This window comes from Chiloscyllium plagiosum, chromosome 19 (assembly GCF_004010195.1).
Source record: "Chiloscyllium plagiosum isolate BGI_BamShark_2017 chromosome 19, ASM401019v2, whole genome shotgun sequence".
In the NCBI taxonomy this organism is placed as follows: domain Eukaryota; kingdom Metazoa; phylum Chordata; class Chondrichthyes; order Orectolobiformes; family Hemiscylliidae; genus Chiloscyllium; species Chiloscyllium plagiosum.
Window position 1 is genome coordinate 5,844,182 of NC_057728.1, and position 14,368 is coordinate 5,858,549.

General features: G+C 42.9%; 1 protein-coding gene across 1 annotated transcript in view; it reads right to left on the minus strand.

The window, feature by feature from the left end:
• Positions 1–4,171: 4,171 nt before the first annotated feature.
• Positions 4,172–14,368, minus strand: part of LOC122559413 — a 15,032-nt gene continuing 4,835 nt past the window's right edge. The window contains exons 2-8 of the mRNA XM_043708863.1: positions 12,720–12,905; positions 11,277–11,495; positions 10,635–10,754; positions 9,389–9,583; positions 6,928–7,026; positions 4,380–4,550; positions 4,172–4,224 (exon numbers count right to left, since the gene is read on the minus strand). Of these exons, the coding sequence (XP_043564798.1) occupies positions 4,172–4,224; positions 4,380–4,550; positions 6,928–7,026; positions 9,389–9,583; positions 10,635–10,754; positions 11,277–11,495; positions 12,720–12,905 (1,043 nt within the window). The remainder of the gene's footprint in view (positions 4,225–4,379; positions 4,551–6,927; positions 7,027–9,388; positions 9,584–10,634; positions 10,755–11,276; positions 11,496–12,719; positions 12,906–14,368) is intronic.

Consider the following 14,368-nt stretch of genomic DNA (forward strand, 5'->3'; position numbering starts at 1 on the left):
CTGGGCCATAGTATCAGAGTCATATGTCACAGACAATGAATGTTGCAGGCTGTTGCTGGACACATCTTTGGCATTAGTCCTCAGACGTTAGCAAGGAGGACTTTGCAGGGTTAACAGGCCTGTAATTGCCCATGGTGCTTCACTTCTCTAGACTGATATCAACTTGTCTATCTGGTTTCATTTCATTTTTGAGGCTTTCTCGTGATTGATGCTGTTAGGTTCCCTTCTTGAGATTCTTACGTGTTTGATACAACGGTAATACACCAATTTCTGTGAACAGCCATGATTTATTTCAGGAAGTACAAGCTTTTGGAGGATCACTTAACACTTTTCACGATGCTTGTGGAGTGTGTCAAGTGAGGCTCCCTTAACAAGGGAACCGTCCTCCCTTTAGACAGGTTTTTACGTCACAGTCAGTCATGCACATAAGACACTCCCCCATAGTCACATGCCACCCAAAAACAAAGTAAAGTGATTAGATTATTTGCAAAACCAATATGTGGTTAGGTTATTCCTTTAAACACTGTGCAATTAGGTTACTCCTTAAACTGCAGTATTTACAGAACATGATTAGATTGTCACATCCTGCCTGCAAGGCAGAAAGAGACCCAACACCCAGACATCTAATTTCTTACATGTCAGCAGAACAAATTAATCCTTTAACATCTCCATACAATTGAGTAGCTTGTGAGACCATTTCAAAGGGAAATTAGGAGCAAACCATGTGTGTATCGAGTGACATGCATGCATGAGGATGGCAAACTTCCATTCAACAATCCACAATAGTCATCTTTAGATTTCTAATTCCAGAGTTTTGTTGAATTCAACTTCTACCATCTGTTTTGGTTGGATTTGAACCTGTGTCCTCAAAACATAATCTTGGTCTCCAGATTCCTAACACTAACACTAACACTATGATGATACCAATGTCCTGCTGGCTAAATGGTGAGAGACTGCAGAGCTCTCAGATGTGGACAGATCTCCAGATCTTTGTGAATAAATCACAAGTGATTGGTATGCAGGTACAGCAAGTAAATAGGAAAGCTGTTAATATCTACACTCAATCATTTACTGGGAAGTGAACTGAATCCAAAAGTAGTAACGCTATACTTTAGTTTTAGGGGACATTGGTGAAACCACATCTGAGAGTACTTTATAATGGAAGGGACTCCTTATTGAAGGAAGAGTGTAAATATATAGGAGGAGGTTCAGAGAAGGTTTACTAGAACAATACCTGGAATGAGCAGATTGCCTTTTCAGAAACGGTTGGACAGGCTAGCCTTGTATTTGTTGGAGTTTAAAAGATTACGGTAATTTAATTGAAACTTATAAAATCCCGAGGGGTCATGACATTATGCATGTGGAAACAATGGCTGCTCTTGTTGGAGAATCTAGAGTGAAAAGTGACTATTTCTAATAAATGCTTGCCCATTTAAAGTAGTGATAAGGAGCTATGTTTTCTCACTACAGTGCGGTTTGGTTTCCCAAATTAATGTAGCTGAAGTCCAGGGAACTCTCTGCAAGATCACTATATTTATAGCTTGACCTACCCATAGATTCTCTTCACACTGTATTTAAGATTGCGCTCCTGTCCATGTTTTGTTTTTAAATTTGTTCCCAGGATATGGGCATCACTGGCTAAGCCAGCATTCATTGCCCATCTCTATTTGCCCAAAAGGGCATCTGAGAGTCATCCCCATTCCTGTGGGTCTGGAGTCTCATGGAGGCCAGGCCAGATGAAGATAGGAGATTTCCTTCCTGAAAGGACATCAGTGAACCAGATGGGTTTTTATGACAAGTGACAGTTCAGCACTCCCTCAGTACTGCACTGCAGGGTCAGCCTAAACTTGATGCTCCTAACTCTGGAGTAGGATTGAACACACAACCTTCTAACTCAGAGCTTGGAATATTATACTGAGAAACCCCCAGAAATCTTGGTTTTTGTTGAACTCTAAACAGATATGACAGTAGAATGGACCTGGAATCTTTCTGCGCTGTAGAGAACAAGTGACATTACCTTTTAAACCAAAGCTCGACCCGGTTTTAGGTCCCACACATTATTAACCAACAGGGAGACGATCGTATTGAAGGACAACTTGTCTTAGGTGCCATTGGAAACTAAATTATAAATTGGCTAAAAAGAGATTGAGAAGGAGGAAGTCTTTTCTGATTTTCTCCCCTAAGGTGTGGCAATCAACATGAATTGAGAAAGATTTGCATGAAACTTGAATTAATAGGTTCAATATTCTAGGGAAATTAATAATTTTACAGTTAAAAATCACAGAATACCAGGTTATAGTCCAACAGATTTAATTGGAAGCACACTAGCTTTCAAAGCACCGCTCCTTCATCTAGTGGTTGTGTATCAGGCACCTGATGAAGGAGCAGCGTTCTGAAAACTAGTGTGCTTCCAAGTAAACCTGTTGGACTATAACCTGGTGTTGTGTGATTTTTAACTTTGTACACCCTAGTCCAACACCGGCATCTCCAAATCATAATAATTTTACAATGGTTTTAAATCAGCTGCTAAATTTCTTATAATGTAATGAAAATCTGTTTTGAATGCACTTTTAATTTAAGCTAATTATGACATGCCCAAGGTTAGAGGTCACATGTACCAGACTGTGACCCTTTGATTAAAAATTAATTCATTTTAATAAAGGACAAGATCTGGTCAATTTGCTGTGATTAAAATGACCTTCAGCCAGATTCTCAGACTGTATTGCAGTATACTTCCAAGGTGCCCGTTCCCAGATGGAAACCGAGGAACTGTTCCTGCTCCAAGTCTCTCACTCCCACTACATTGATTGAAATCCCAACCTCAACAGCCCTCTGCCATAAAGAACTACCTTCTGAGACAAGAAATTCTTGCTTATCTCGGTTGTAAATGGGTGACCCCTAATTCTGAGATTATGTCCTCGGGTCCGAGACTCTTCCACAAATGGAGACAGGCTTTTCACATCTACCCTGCCAAGTCCTGTCAGAGTCTTGTCTGCTTCAATAAAGTCTCATTTTTCCATATTCAGACAAGTACATAGTCAACGTCTCCACAGAAGACAGTCCCTCCAGAAAGGTACCAGCCCAGTGAACCTTCTCGGGATCATCTCCAATGTTGTAATATCTTCCCTTAACTAAGGTGAGTGTTCATAGTTTTCCAGCTGTGGTCTGATTAGTGCCCTGAAAACATTAGCAAAACCTTCCTACTGTGTTACTCCATTGCCTTTGAAATAAAGGCCAACATTCCATTGCCTTTTCTATTACCTGCTGAACTTGGAATTGCAGGATTTTGTGATTCATGGACAAGGACTTGCCAATGTGTTGTAGCTTTCTGCAGTCATTCTCCATTCAAACACATGCCAGCTTCTCTTTTTTTTCCTGCCAAAGTGCATAACCTCCCATTTCCCCATGTTTCAAGTTTTTGCCCACTCATGTAATCTGCCTATATCCCTCTGCAGACTCTGTTATAAATGCTTTGCAATATATCCTTATATCTAACATTTCCACTGCAGCGGACAGCTGGAACTGACAACCGGAAGCGGCAGATTCAAACCACTATAAATGCCGGAGGAAACATCACAGAAGCGCTTCACAGGGGGCTCCCAAGCACTGAGGATGTCACCTAGACAGGGGATGAAACGTCTGCAACACAAATTCCCAGCTCGGCGAACAGAACCACAACCAATGCTGTAATATCTTCCCTTACATAAGGAAAGTGTTCACTCTTTTCCAGGTGTTTTCTGATTAGTGCCCTGTATAGCTTTAGCAAAACCTTCCTACTGTGTTATTCCAATCCCTTTGAAATAAATGTCAACACTCCATTGCCTTCCCTATTACCTGTTGAACTTAGAGCTAAAAGTTTGTGATTCATGGACGAGGACTCCCAAATGTATTGCTTTCTGCAGTCTTTCTCCATTTAAACAACATTCATACCCTCTATTCTTCCTGTTGAAGTGCATAACCTCTCATTTCCCCTTCAGTACAAAGTAACAGCTAACACTCCAGTACAGCATTGAAAGGGGAACTGGCTTTCTGGTGAAACAATAAATCAAAGACTCAACTCAGTACTCAGCTCAGTAGGAGGTCTTACAATCAAATATCAAAGGAGGAGTAGGGCAGATTTCCCTGGTATCCTGGCCAATAGTTATTCCCTGAACATCAATGAAGCAGATGATCAAATCTTTACCTCATTGCTCCTTGGGTTATGAGCATCAGCAGCCATACTTCCTGGATTTAAAAGGGGTGAAACGTTAAAATGAACACGTTTGGATAAAATGCAAGATCATCAAAGGCACAAGTTGTTTTTTTCAATGTTCTGTGAAGTTTTACAGAACGTCAATGCTTGTCCACATAGATGAAGGCCAGTTGACTTCCTATCTTACCTGTGATCACTGCCTCTGTACTGACTGGGACGAGGCTGACAGTGTGGACAGTGTCGGGGCTCCCAATGCTGTAGTAGCTCAGACTGCAGCCCCTCAGAGCACTCACACTCCCAAGAGGGACCCAGGAGATCACAGCACTGGTGGTGGAGATGGAGGTCAAACTCAGAGATTCTGGAATCATTATCCAAAAGAGAAAAACATTATTCACAACATGAAAAGTAGTAACTGATGTGATCATTGCAGAAAAGGCAACTTGTGCTTAGGGGTGTAAAGTTAATTGTTTTTTTCAAGATTGCATTTTAATGAAAATAAAAACACCTTTCATTCATCCCTTTCTAAAGGGCTTGAACTCACGGTTACTCAAAGATCACTTTCTATTGCTTCATGCTTGTGAGCTTTTCCATTGTAAACTACGTTCATGTCTTCAGTATCCGAGTTATAATCAGATAATATTCATTCTCACAGATCCCATCTGACCCCCACATCCTGAAGGAGATCTGTGAAATTATCAACAGGTTCCCTAAAGGATGGGTGAGGGGGAAGCTAAGGCTGAGGTATTTTGCCATCCCTCGCTCTGCGGTCATTTGCAGCGAGATCAACCCCCACACTTGGTGGAAAGCAGGCGAGACACCAGCAATGTAGCAGCTCACTCAGTAGGCAGGCTGAGCTATTGGAAAACTTTCATTTTGCACATATTAGAAACCATCCAGGACTGAAGCTGTATTGTGCAAAATAAGTAGTACTACATTTATGTGCTTTTACATCATTATTGTGTCTACTGCTTTAATGAAGGTACAATTCCTGACAATACAGCGACTGTTAACCCATCTGTTGCTGACAAGAGTTACAGACCCACAGTTTTGACAGTCTGACTCCAGCACAGTCAGAAAATAAATCAGAGGATGAGGAACATTGCGTGAAGAGCTGCCTTCAGCTCATCCCACTGACAGCTGGATCCTCTTCAGCCTGACTAGTGTAGCTGGGTTCGGAGCTTGCCTGGGGCTGTTCAGCAGCTCAGTCACCATTCACTGGAAAATAACCTGCAGCACATTGCCCACTGCACCTCTCCCCTTCCTGAAGGTCACAGGTGAAAACTGGCTCTGCCTTGCTGTGATTCGTACATACCTGCAGCTGCGATCAAATCCAGTCTTCAAAGCTCCTGTTGGTGCACAAGTCACAAACATCTCCTACTGTTTGTGCAGCAACACTGATTTCACCCTTGAACAGGCTAATTCCAATTTTAAGCTTCTATTCCTTTGTTCTCGGTTATCCCTCAGTCTCTATCCTTAAGAGAATATCTTTACCTGTACCCAATCTCTGTTACGCAAACCAGGGTCATGAAATCTCTCCTCACAATTCAATCCTCTGAAGCCTGGGATCATTCAGGTGAAATGTGTTTTACCTACTTCAAAAGCTATTTAAACTTACTAAGATACATTGCCAAAATGGAACTGTGTACACTGGACATACTCTGATTGCAGCTTTCTACAAATGTAATATCCCATCTTCTCTTCTGTCTTCCAGTCCCATTTAAAATCAAGGTTAATATTGAATTAGATATTTTAGAAGCATTATTTTCTCTATCTGGACACCCAACTCTCAGTACCCCTCCTCAGTTCCTAGTTTTGTACCAATGAAGTTTGTTAACTAACGAAGTGTAACTCCCTTTATGATATGACTCGTTATCAGTGGCTGTGCCCCACGAAGCCATTTACTGCCTTGAGGAAGGTTTCGGTTTCCCTGTCCTGTAATAGAAATCATTCAGAGCTCAACAATAATTTGTCACCTTTTCATTCTGCATCTACAAAGTGTCTCTTAACCAGAAGCAAAAGAGAGCTGTCAGTCAAGTCAGCAGGAGGGAGTTTTTGATTTTGCTTCACGTTTTCTTGATGCTTTTCTCAATCTGTAGTTTATCAACAGATTGTCCCAGTTCTGATGTTATGAGTTATAACTGTACATCCCAGGTTACAAGGCTTTTTGGGAATACAACTTCCTAGGATCTTGAGCTCAGAAATCATGTTCCACATATTACTCCTTCTTAATTATCCTGGATCGGTCCTATTTCTAAGCTCATTCTGCTGAGGGTTAGAATTAGTATTAAAAAAACACAGCTCTGACCTTGTGTGGCAAGAATGAGAAATTTTTCTCTTAATCATTTGTGAAGATCATCAGTTTCATAGTCCTGTCGTTCAGCAAGCCATTCCTCACAATATCTCCAAATGAAGTACAGAGGAACCTTCAAGTCTATGATTTGAGGGAATTTTCTTGAGTTCCCTAATTCTTGTATTGGATAATGATGGAAACAGCATTGAAAGATCATTCTGCAATGTTTCTGATGTTGTTTTTATAAAACAAGCAGACAACAATTTCCCTCTTGGCCCAATTAACCAGTCGCCCTGAGGACAACAGTTACTGAGATACTTTGTACCACCCCTCCTCAATTCTGCTCTGCATCAAATTGTTTCCAAATACTGGCTTGAATTATGGAGACTTGCCTGAGACTGGACTTTGTGGAACAAGTCACAAAAAGAGAATGGGAAAAACTCACCAGAGAAGGTCCTGAAGGTAAAAGGCTGAGTGGTCACCAGGCCATCAGAGGAGGTGTTTACCTGGATCACAGTGGTACACAGTGATAGGGAGCCCAGACCTGGAATTTCAGTCACATTAGTCACCAAGACTACATACAAAACGTGAATAATATCTTCCATTAATACTCTTCTGAGTTTCTTATATACCTCATTAGTAAATGCGTTGCAGTGGAGGATCAAGCTGCATAGACTTGGAACATGTGGGCGGCACGGTGACACAGTGGTTAGCAGTGCTGCCTCACAGCGCCAGAGACCCGGGTTCAATTCCCGCCTCAGGTGACTGACTGTGTGGAGTTTGCACGTTCTCCCCGTGTCTGCGTGGGTTTCCTCCAGGTGCTCCGGTTTCCTCCCACAGTCCAAAGATGTGCAGGTCAGGTGAATTTGCCATGCTAAATTGTCCGTAGTGTTAGGTATGGGGTAAATGTAGGGGTATGGGTGGATTGCGCTTCGGCAGGTCGGCCCGTAGTGTTAGGTATGGGGTAAATGTAGGGGTATGGGTGGGTTGCGCTTTGGCGGGTCGGTGTGGACTTGTTGGGCCAAAGGGCCTGTTTCCACACTGTAATCTAATCTAGTCTAATCTAATCCAAAATTCTACTCTTTCTCTCTGCTCCTCTACCTTCTTAAATTCAAGTCTATCGTAAATTCTGCTGCCCACATCCAAACACTCAGCAAAGCCCATTCACACATCATCCCTGTGCTCACTGACCAGTCATGCATCCCTATTTACTTTAAAATGCTTGACCTTGATTTTTAATCTTTCCTTGGACTTGCCCCTTCTGTATCTCAATCTCTTCCTCCAGCCCACAGCTCTCTGAGATATCTCGGTTTCTCTGAATCTAGTCACATGAGCACTCTCAATATTAATTGCCCAATCAGCGGGAACAATGTGTCTTCAGCTGTGCAGAGCTCAGCACGGAACACGCTCCCTGAAACTGTCAATGTCGCACTGTTCCTTTAAAAGGTGCTTGAGGGAAATATTTTGGTAATGGCCTAATATTGTAAAATGACTCAGCATTTAATCTTCTTTGACAAAGCTATTGTGGAGCACTTCAGGACATTTTATTCCGTTACTGGTGTGAGATCAATAGAAATTTCCTTTGAGGTAGCCAATCCCAGTGAGGGGTTTTACTGAAATGTTGAATGACTGTAGCCAGCTACACAATCCTGTATACTGTGCTCTAGAACAATAAGGAGACCTGACAAAACCCTGCTTAGTGAATGTTCAAACCCCAGGACCTCTCTGCTTTATCTCTCTCAGGTTCCTTAACGTTCAGTCCCAGGTCTGAGCTGGAGCTCTGTGCTGCCTTCCAAATGAGAAGCAGCAAAAGTGTCTCGGACTCCAGTAAGATTCAGAAGTCTTTCAGACAGGACACAAGACGATAAGAGGCAGGAACTTGGCAAAGTCAGTGAAAGTCAAAATTGGAAAATAGGATAACCAAATGATATCATTGGCAATAACTATAGCAGGTTTCAAAGGCCAGGTTACTGCTGCTTTGATCTTGAAACAAGATAGTAACATGTTATGCTATGTCTAAAAGATAGACTAAGTGGCAGACAAAGTCTAAGTGAGATTGAACTACCTACCAGTAAAGACTAAACTGGTGGTGTTTCCAGGTTGGTAAGTTTGTAGCTGGATGATCCCGTTGGTGTGGTTTGTGCAGTTTGTGTTAACTTGGTAGTTGAGAATCTCAGTCCCGGGTATTGGGACGACCGTCCATCTCAATGTGACATTGGATCCTGTGACACTGGCTGTTACACCTTGTACCATGTTCCTGAGGTCTAGGGAAGGAGTGGAGAGGTGGCAATGAATACATTAGGTAGATGGCAAAGCATGAGCTTGCACAGCTAGAAGCGACATTGACCATGAATGATTTATGTAGAACTGTAGAATAATTAGACCTGATGATTATTTATAGCATTGTAAGAGAAGCTGCTTCCAGAACAATCAGTGTCTCCTTTTATAAAGATTTCCAACACTAATAATAAAATTAGCAGTCACCATATGTCTGTTAGCAATCTGAAGATCTGCATATCTATGAAATGTAACATTTTTCGTGATATATTGAACAAGTAGACATTTAAAGATTGCAGGATTGTGTTGGGTCCCTAGAGTGACAGGAATCTTTCTAGACTGATCTTGTATAATAAGTTCTGAGAGATAGACTCAAGCATCTTGTGAACAATTCTGTTTTAAAATGCTTGACATTGTTTTTCAATCTCTCCTTGGCCTTGCCCCTTCTGTATCTCAATCCCTTCCTCCAGCCCACAACTCTCTGAGATGTCTCTGCTCCTCTGAATCTGGTCAATTGAGCACTCTCAATATTAATTGCCCAATCAGTGGGAACAAAGTGCCTTCAGCTGTGCAGAGCTCAGCACGGAACACGATCCCTGAAACCGTCGAAGTGAGATTGAACTACCTACCGGTAAAAACCAAACTGGTGGTGTTTCCAGGTTGGTGAGTTTGTAGCTGGATGATCCCGTTGGTGTGGTTTGTGCAGTTTGTGTTAACTTGGTAGTTGAGAATCTCAGTCCCGGGTATTGGGACGACTGTCCATCTCAATGTGACATTGGGTCCTGTGACACTGGCTGTTACACCTTGTACCATGTTCCTGAGCTCTAGGGAAGGAGTGGAGAGGTGGCAATGAATACATTAGGTAGATGGCAAAGCATGAGCTTGCACAGCTAGAAGTGACATTGACCATGAATGATTAATGTAGAACTGTAGAATAATTAGACCTGATGGAAGCTGCTTCCAGAACAATCAGTGTCTCCTTTTATAAAGATTTCCAACACTAATAATAAAATTAACAGTCACCATATGTCTGTTAGCAATCTGAAGATCTGCATATCTATGAAATGTAACATTTTCGTGATATATTGAACAAGTAGACATTTAAAGATTGCAGGATTGTGTTGGGTCCCTAGAGTGACAGGAATCTGTCTAGACTGATCTTGTATAATAAGTTCTGAGAGATAGACTCAAGCATCTTGTGCTATTTACATAATGTTGACAAAACCATGAGTAGGCAGTTCAGTGACAGTGAGTGGTCAATTTTTCAAGTGGATTTGAGCCCTTGACCACCTGATACAGAGCTCAATGACCTAGTGACTGAGCCAAGCTCCCACACCAGGATCCAGGCTCCATGTAAACTCCAGGGTTCAGCCGCAGAAACAATGACTGCAGATGCTGGAAACCAGATTCTGGATCAGTTGTGCTGGAAGAGCACAGCAATTCAGGCAGCATCCGACGAGCAGCAAAATCGACGTTTCGGGCAAAAGCCCTTCATCAGGAATAAAGCTCAATGAGCTAGTGACTGAGTTGAAACTTTATTGCTGGAACAGCACAGCAGGTCAGGCAGCATCCAGGGAACAGGAGATTCGACGTTTCGGGCACAGGCCCTTCTTCCGAAATGTCGAATCTCCTGTTCCCTGGATGCTGCCTGACCTGCTGTGCTGTTCCAGCAATAAAGTTTCAACTTTGATCTCCAGCATCTGCAGACCTCACTTTCTCCTCGAGCTAGTGACTGAGCCAAGCTCCCACACCAGGATCCAGGCTCCATGCAAACTCCAGGGTTCAGCCGCAGCTCCATCAGGCTCCAAACACAAACCGGGACAGTATAAAAACTGGCTTCAGTGGAGAGAAATGCATGTGGTGGGACTGCCTTACCGTAACACCTGGGACCTGATCTCCTCCAGCCTGGTTTGCAGCTACATATCAGGGACTCGGCGCTGTCTCTGTAACAAACTGCATTGACGTCACAACTCAGGTTCAGGCATAGACGGGGCACTGCAAAACCAAGGGCACACCGGAATATTAATGTGTTCACACAATGCAAGGGCGAGTTAGAGAAAGTCTGGGCAAAACTTTCCCTGCCCCCTCCCATTACAAACACAAATTATTTTAAGAAAGACTTCACAATCTATAATGGGGACAAACCATTACCCCTGACTAATGTGACATCCCTGATGGGCATTTTAGCGTGGCCAATTCACCTAACCCGCACATCCTTGGATTGTGGGAGGAAACCGGAGCACCCGGGGGAAACCCACACAGACACAGGGAGAATGTGCAAACTCCACACAGACGGTGTGGCCTGAGGCTGGAATTGAACCTGGGACCCTGTTGCTGAGAGGCAGCAGTGCTAACCACTGCTTTATATGGCATGTTCTTTATATGGCATACAAACATGATGGTGAAATTGGAACAATATCATAAAATAAGACAACATGAAGCCCCAATTCTCAAATTACTTTTATTCCGAGGTAGAGATGGACCAATGACATGAGAGAAGAATTAAACAAAACTCACCCATTTCATAATAAATTTTGAACCTTGTGTTCGGCACATTGGGGCCAGAGTGGAAATGGACCCAGGAGTCTGTGCAATCAGAGAGGTGAAAGGTCGTGATGTTCAAGTTTTTCTGGGTCAGTGTGAACTGTTTCTGTCGATCAGGATCTGTTCCACATCCAAAGGAGATGTAATCCTCCTGGGACTCCACAGAGAGTGACTCCACCTGGAATCGGATTCCTGTGTGGAACAACAATACAGAGACTCTTTCGTGGAGCCACATTTCTGTACAGAGTCCGTGGTGTCCACCTCTTCACAGTTGGACAAGAACATTGTGCACACTCGTGATCCCCGCCCACTGCTGCAAACATATTTGGTTCAGTATTAGCTATTGTACCTCCCAGTCAGAAGGCAGTGGATTCCCATTCCATTCAGCAACAACCAATAATCTAGAGTGCAGGGTGGTGAAGGTGATAACGGGGGAGGTTTAGCTTCGCTAAATGACCTTGTCATGTGTAATTAATCAGTGATTGCAAAATGTTGATCAAAGCGCTGTCTCTTGTGGATCGACCTGCCCCAAACCTGCCAGGAACTGCAACCATGTTCCCATCATGTGAACACTCTCACTTGGGCTGAAATACCAACAAGAGCTCAGCAACCTACATTAATGGTCTGAGTCCTGGAAAGCCAGCCACGTTTGGCCAAATTCCCAATCCTCGCCAGTTCGGCTGTTAGAGCCATGGCTAAATTTGGATTGTGAAACCTCTCAGATGGTTCAACGATGAAAGATTTATCTGTGCAGAAGGAATAATAACAAGCGAAATCTTTTTCTCCCATTCTCCCAACTTTCACTGCCGATATTGTGTGAGTGCGTAACATCCAGAATGAAAGTTTGAGGCAAAGGGGCATAAGATTTACAAAAGAGATGAGGAGGAAATACTTCTCCTGGGATCTGTGGGATTCACTACAGTGGAGCGGTGTGGATGCTGTTACACAGAATACGTTTAAAGGAGGCAGGTAGATTCTGAATAGAGTTTTATTAGTAACAGGTCAAAGGATTTTGGAGAGTGGGCAGCAAAGTAGACTTGAGACCAAGATGTGCTGAGCCATGATTGTACATTCAATGGAAGAGCAAGCTCAAGGGGCCTACTCCTAGTTCCTATATTCTTATGCCTATTCAAAATAGTGAAAAGCACAGAATGGATAGAGCAGTTTCTGAAGAAGAGAGAATTGTGGGTTGCTACTGCCATTAATCATTCACATCTCAGATAGGGCACTGAGGGGCTGCAGTACAGTGTTAAATGTTCAGAGGTCCCAGAGTAGCATTCATGTTGGACTGACAACCTCAGGCTGGAGAGAGAACCAGCTCACACAGTCACTCCCGAGGGTCTACTCTCTGATCAGTGAATGGTGCAGCAGCTCAATGTATCTTCTCTCACCTTTTGGAATGAAGTTGCCATTTACCTCTGTACTGTCGAGTGGTGTTAGACAACTGGGCCATGTTGAAGAACCAGTACATGTCTGCGCTGTTCTGGTACAGACTCGGGAAGTTATTGGACGTGATAAAGCCTGATACACAGGGGCAGGGATGCCCTGATACAGCCGGCTGGTTCGCTGTTCCCGGGATAATTTCTGGTGGGCAAAAGCATCCTAGAAACAGAGAAGGAAAACATGAAGTACCTTAGACAAGTTTGGCTCTTTGTTAATGCCATAGTTGTTCTCTCTGATATTTTACAATTCAGTAATTCAGTGACTCCCCAGCAGCTGCATAACAAACACACACAAGAAATCGAAATGTAGACTGCAGTACACCTGGTTTAATCCATAAAACCAACACTTTTCAAACCTCGCAGTTCCCTAAACATGATGTGTGGGTGATGCAGGAAACCCTCCTGTCATTTTGCTCAGGAATGTTTACAGCTGCTTCGTGTGACTGGAAAATTTCTAAATCTTTTACTCGGGATACCCAGCTTTATGTCAATATTTTGTGGCCCTCTTCGGGATCCTGTTCTGGAGGGACATTGTGTTGCATTCATTTACAGCAAGGCTGACATTGTGTGTTTGTTTGGGTTTGCTCAGATACAGAGCATGACATTCAGTGCTCTGTGGAGGATGCTGTCAACGGCATTTCACGCAGGAAATGATACTCCCTGAGGAGAACATATGGGATTGAAGAAGTTAATATGTCACAGAGGAGTCAGTTCCATGCTTTACTTCTCTTCCAGGGCACATTGGGGACTTCAGGGTTAAAGATCTCACTACCTAAAAAAGACTTACTGTAACAGCAACTGAAAGCCTGTACTCTTTCAATCCACACATGTGGATTCCCTCCAAGTAAACCTAGACAAGACCTTTGTCATTTCCAGAATACTGAGCATGATGTTCAATGCTCTGTGGAGGGTGCTGTCAAAGGCATTTCACCCAGGAAATGATACTCTCGACGGTGAACATATGGGATGCTCTGAAAAACAAGTTTCTTTTTATACGAGTCACAAAGAGGGAACTTGGAAATACAAATACATGGTCCTTATTGGTCCAAGATCAAGCCAAACACACATTAAGTCAGAGAGAGCAATGCAGAGAAGGAAACAAAATGTTTCCATTGTTACTGATGCAGTCTCAAAAAGTTTGTTCCACTTTCTGATTTGCTTAAAATTCATGCATGTGTGAGAGTGAGAGAGTGAGAAAATCTCCAAATGTTTAACATTTCTCTGTTGAATGCGTTTATGGAGGCCACAAAATGCTTCACAGAAAAGGCATCACCTTTGTTCATTATTTAAATCCCCCACTGGATGGGGTGTGAATGGCAGGGAACACATTTATTGTCCATCCCTCACTGCCCAGAGGACAGTTAAGAGCCAACCACATTGATGTGGGTCTGGAGTCACATATCATCAAGACGAGGGAAAGGATGGCAGTTTCCTTCCCTCAGGGACATTAATGGATCAGATTGTTTTTTTCCTGACATTTCTTGCTTTCATTCTTGGGATGTGGGCACCACTCAGCAAGGCTAACACTTATTGTGCATCTTGAGGTGTTCTGAAAACATTGTGGTGATCAAGTTTCTTGATAACGGTTTCAATACCACAAGGTAGATAGTTAGGCCATTTCAG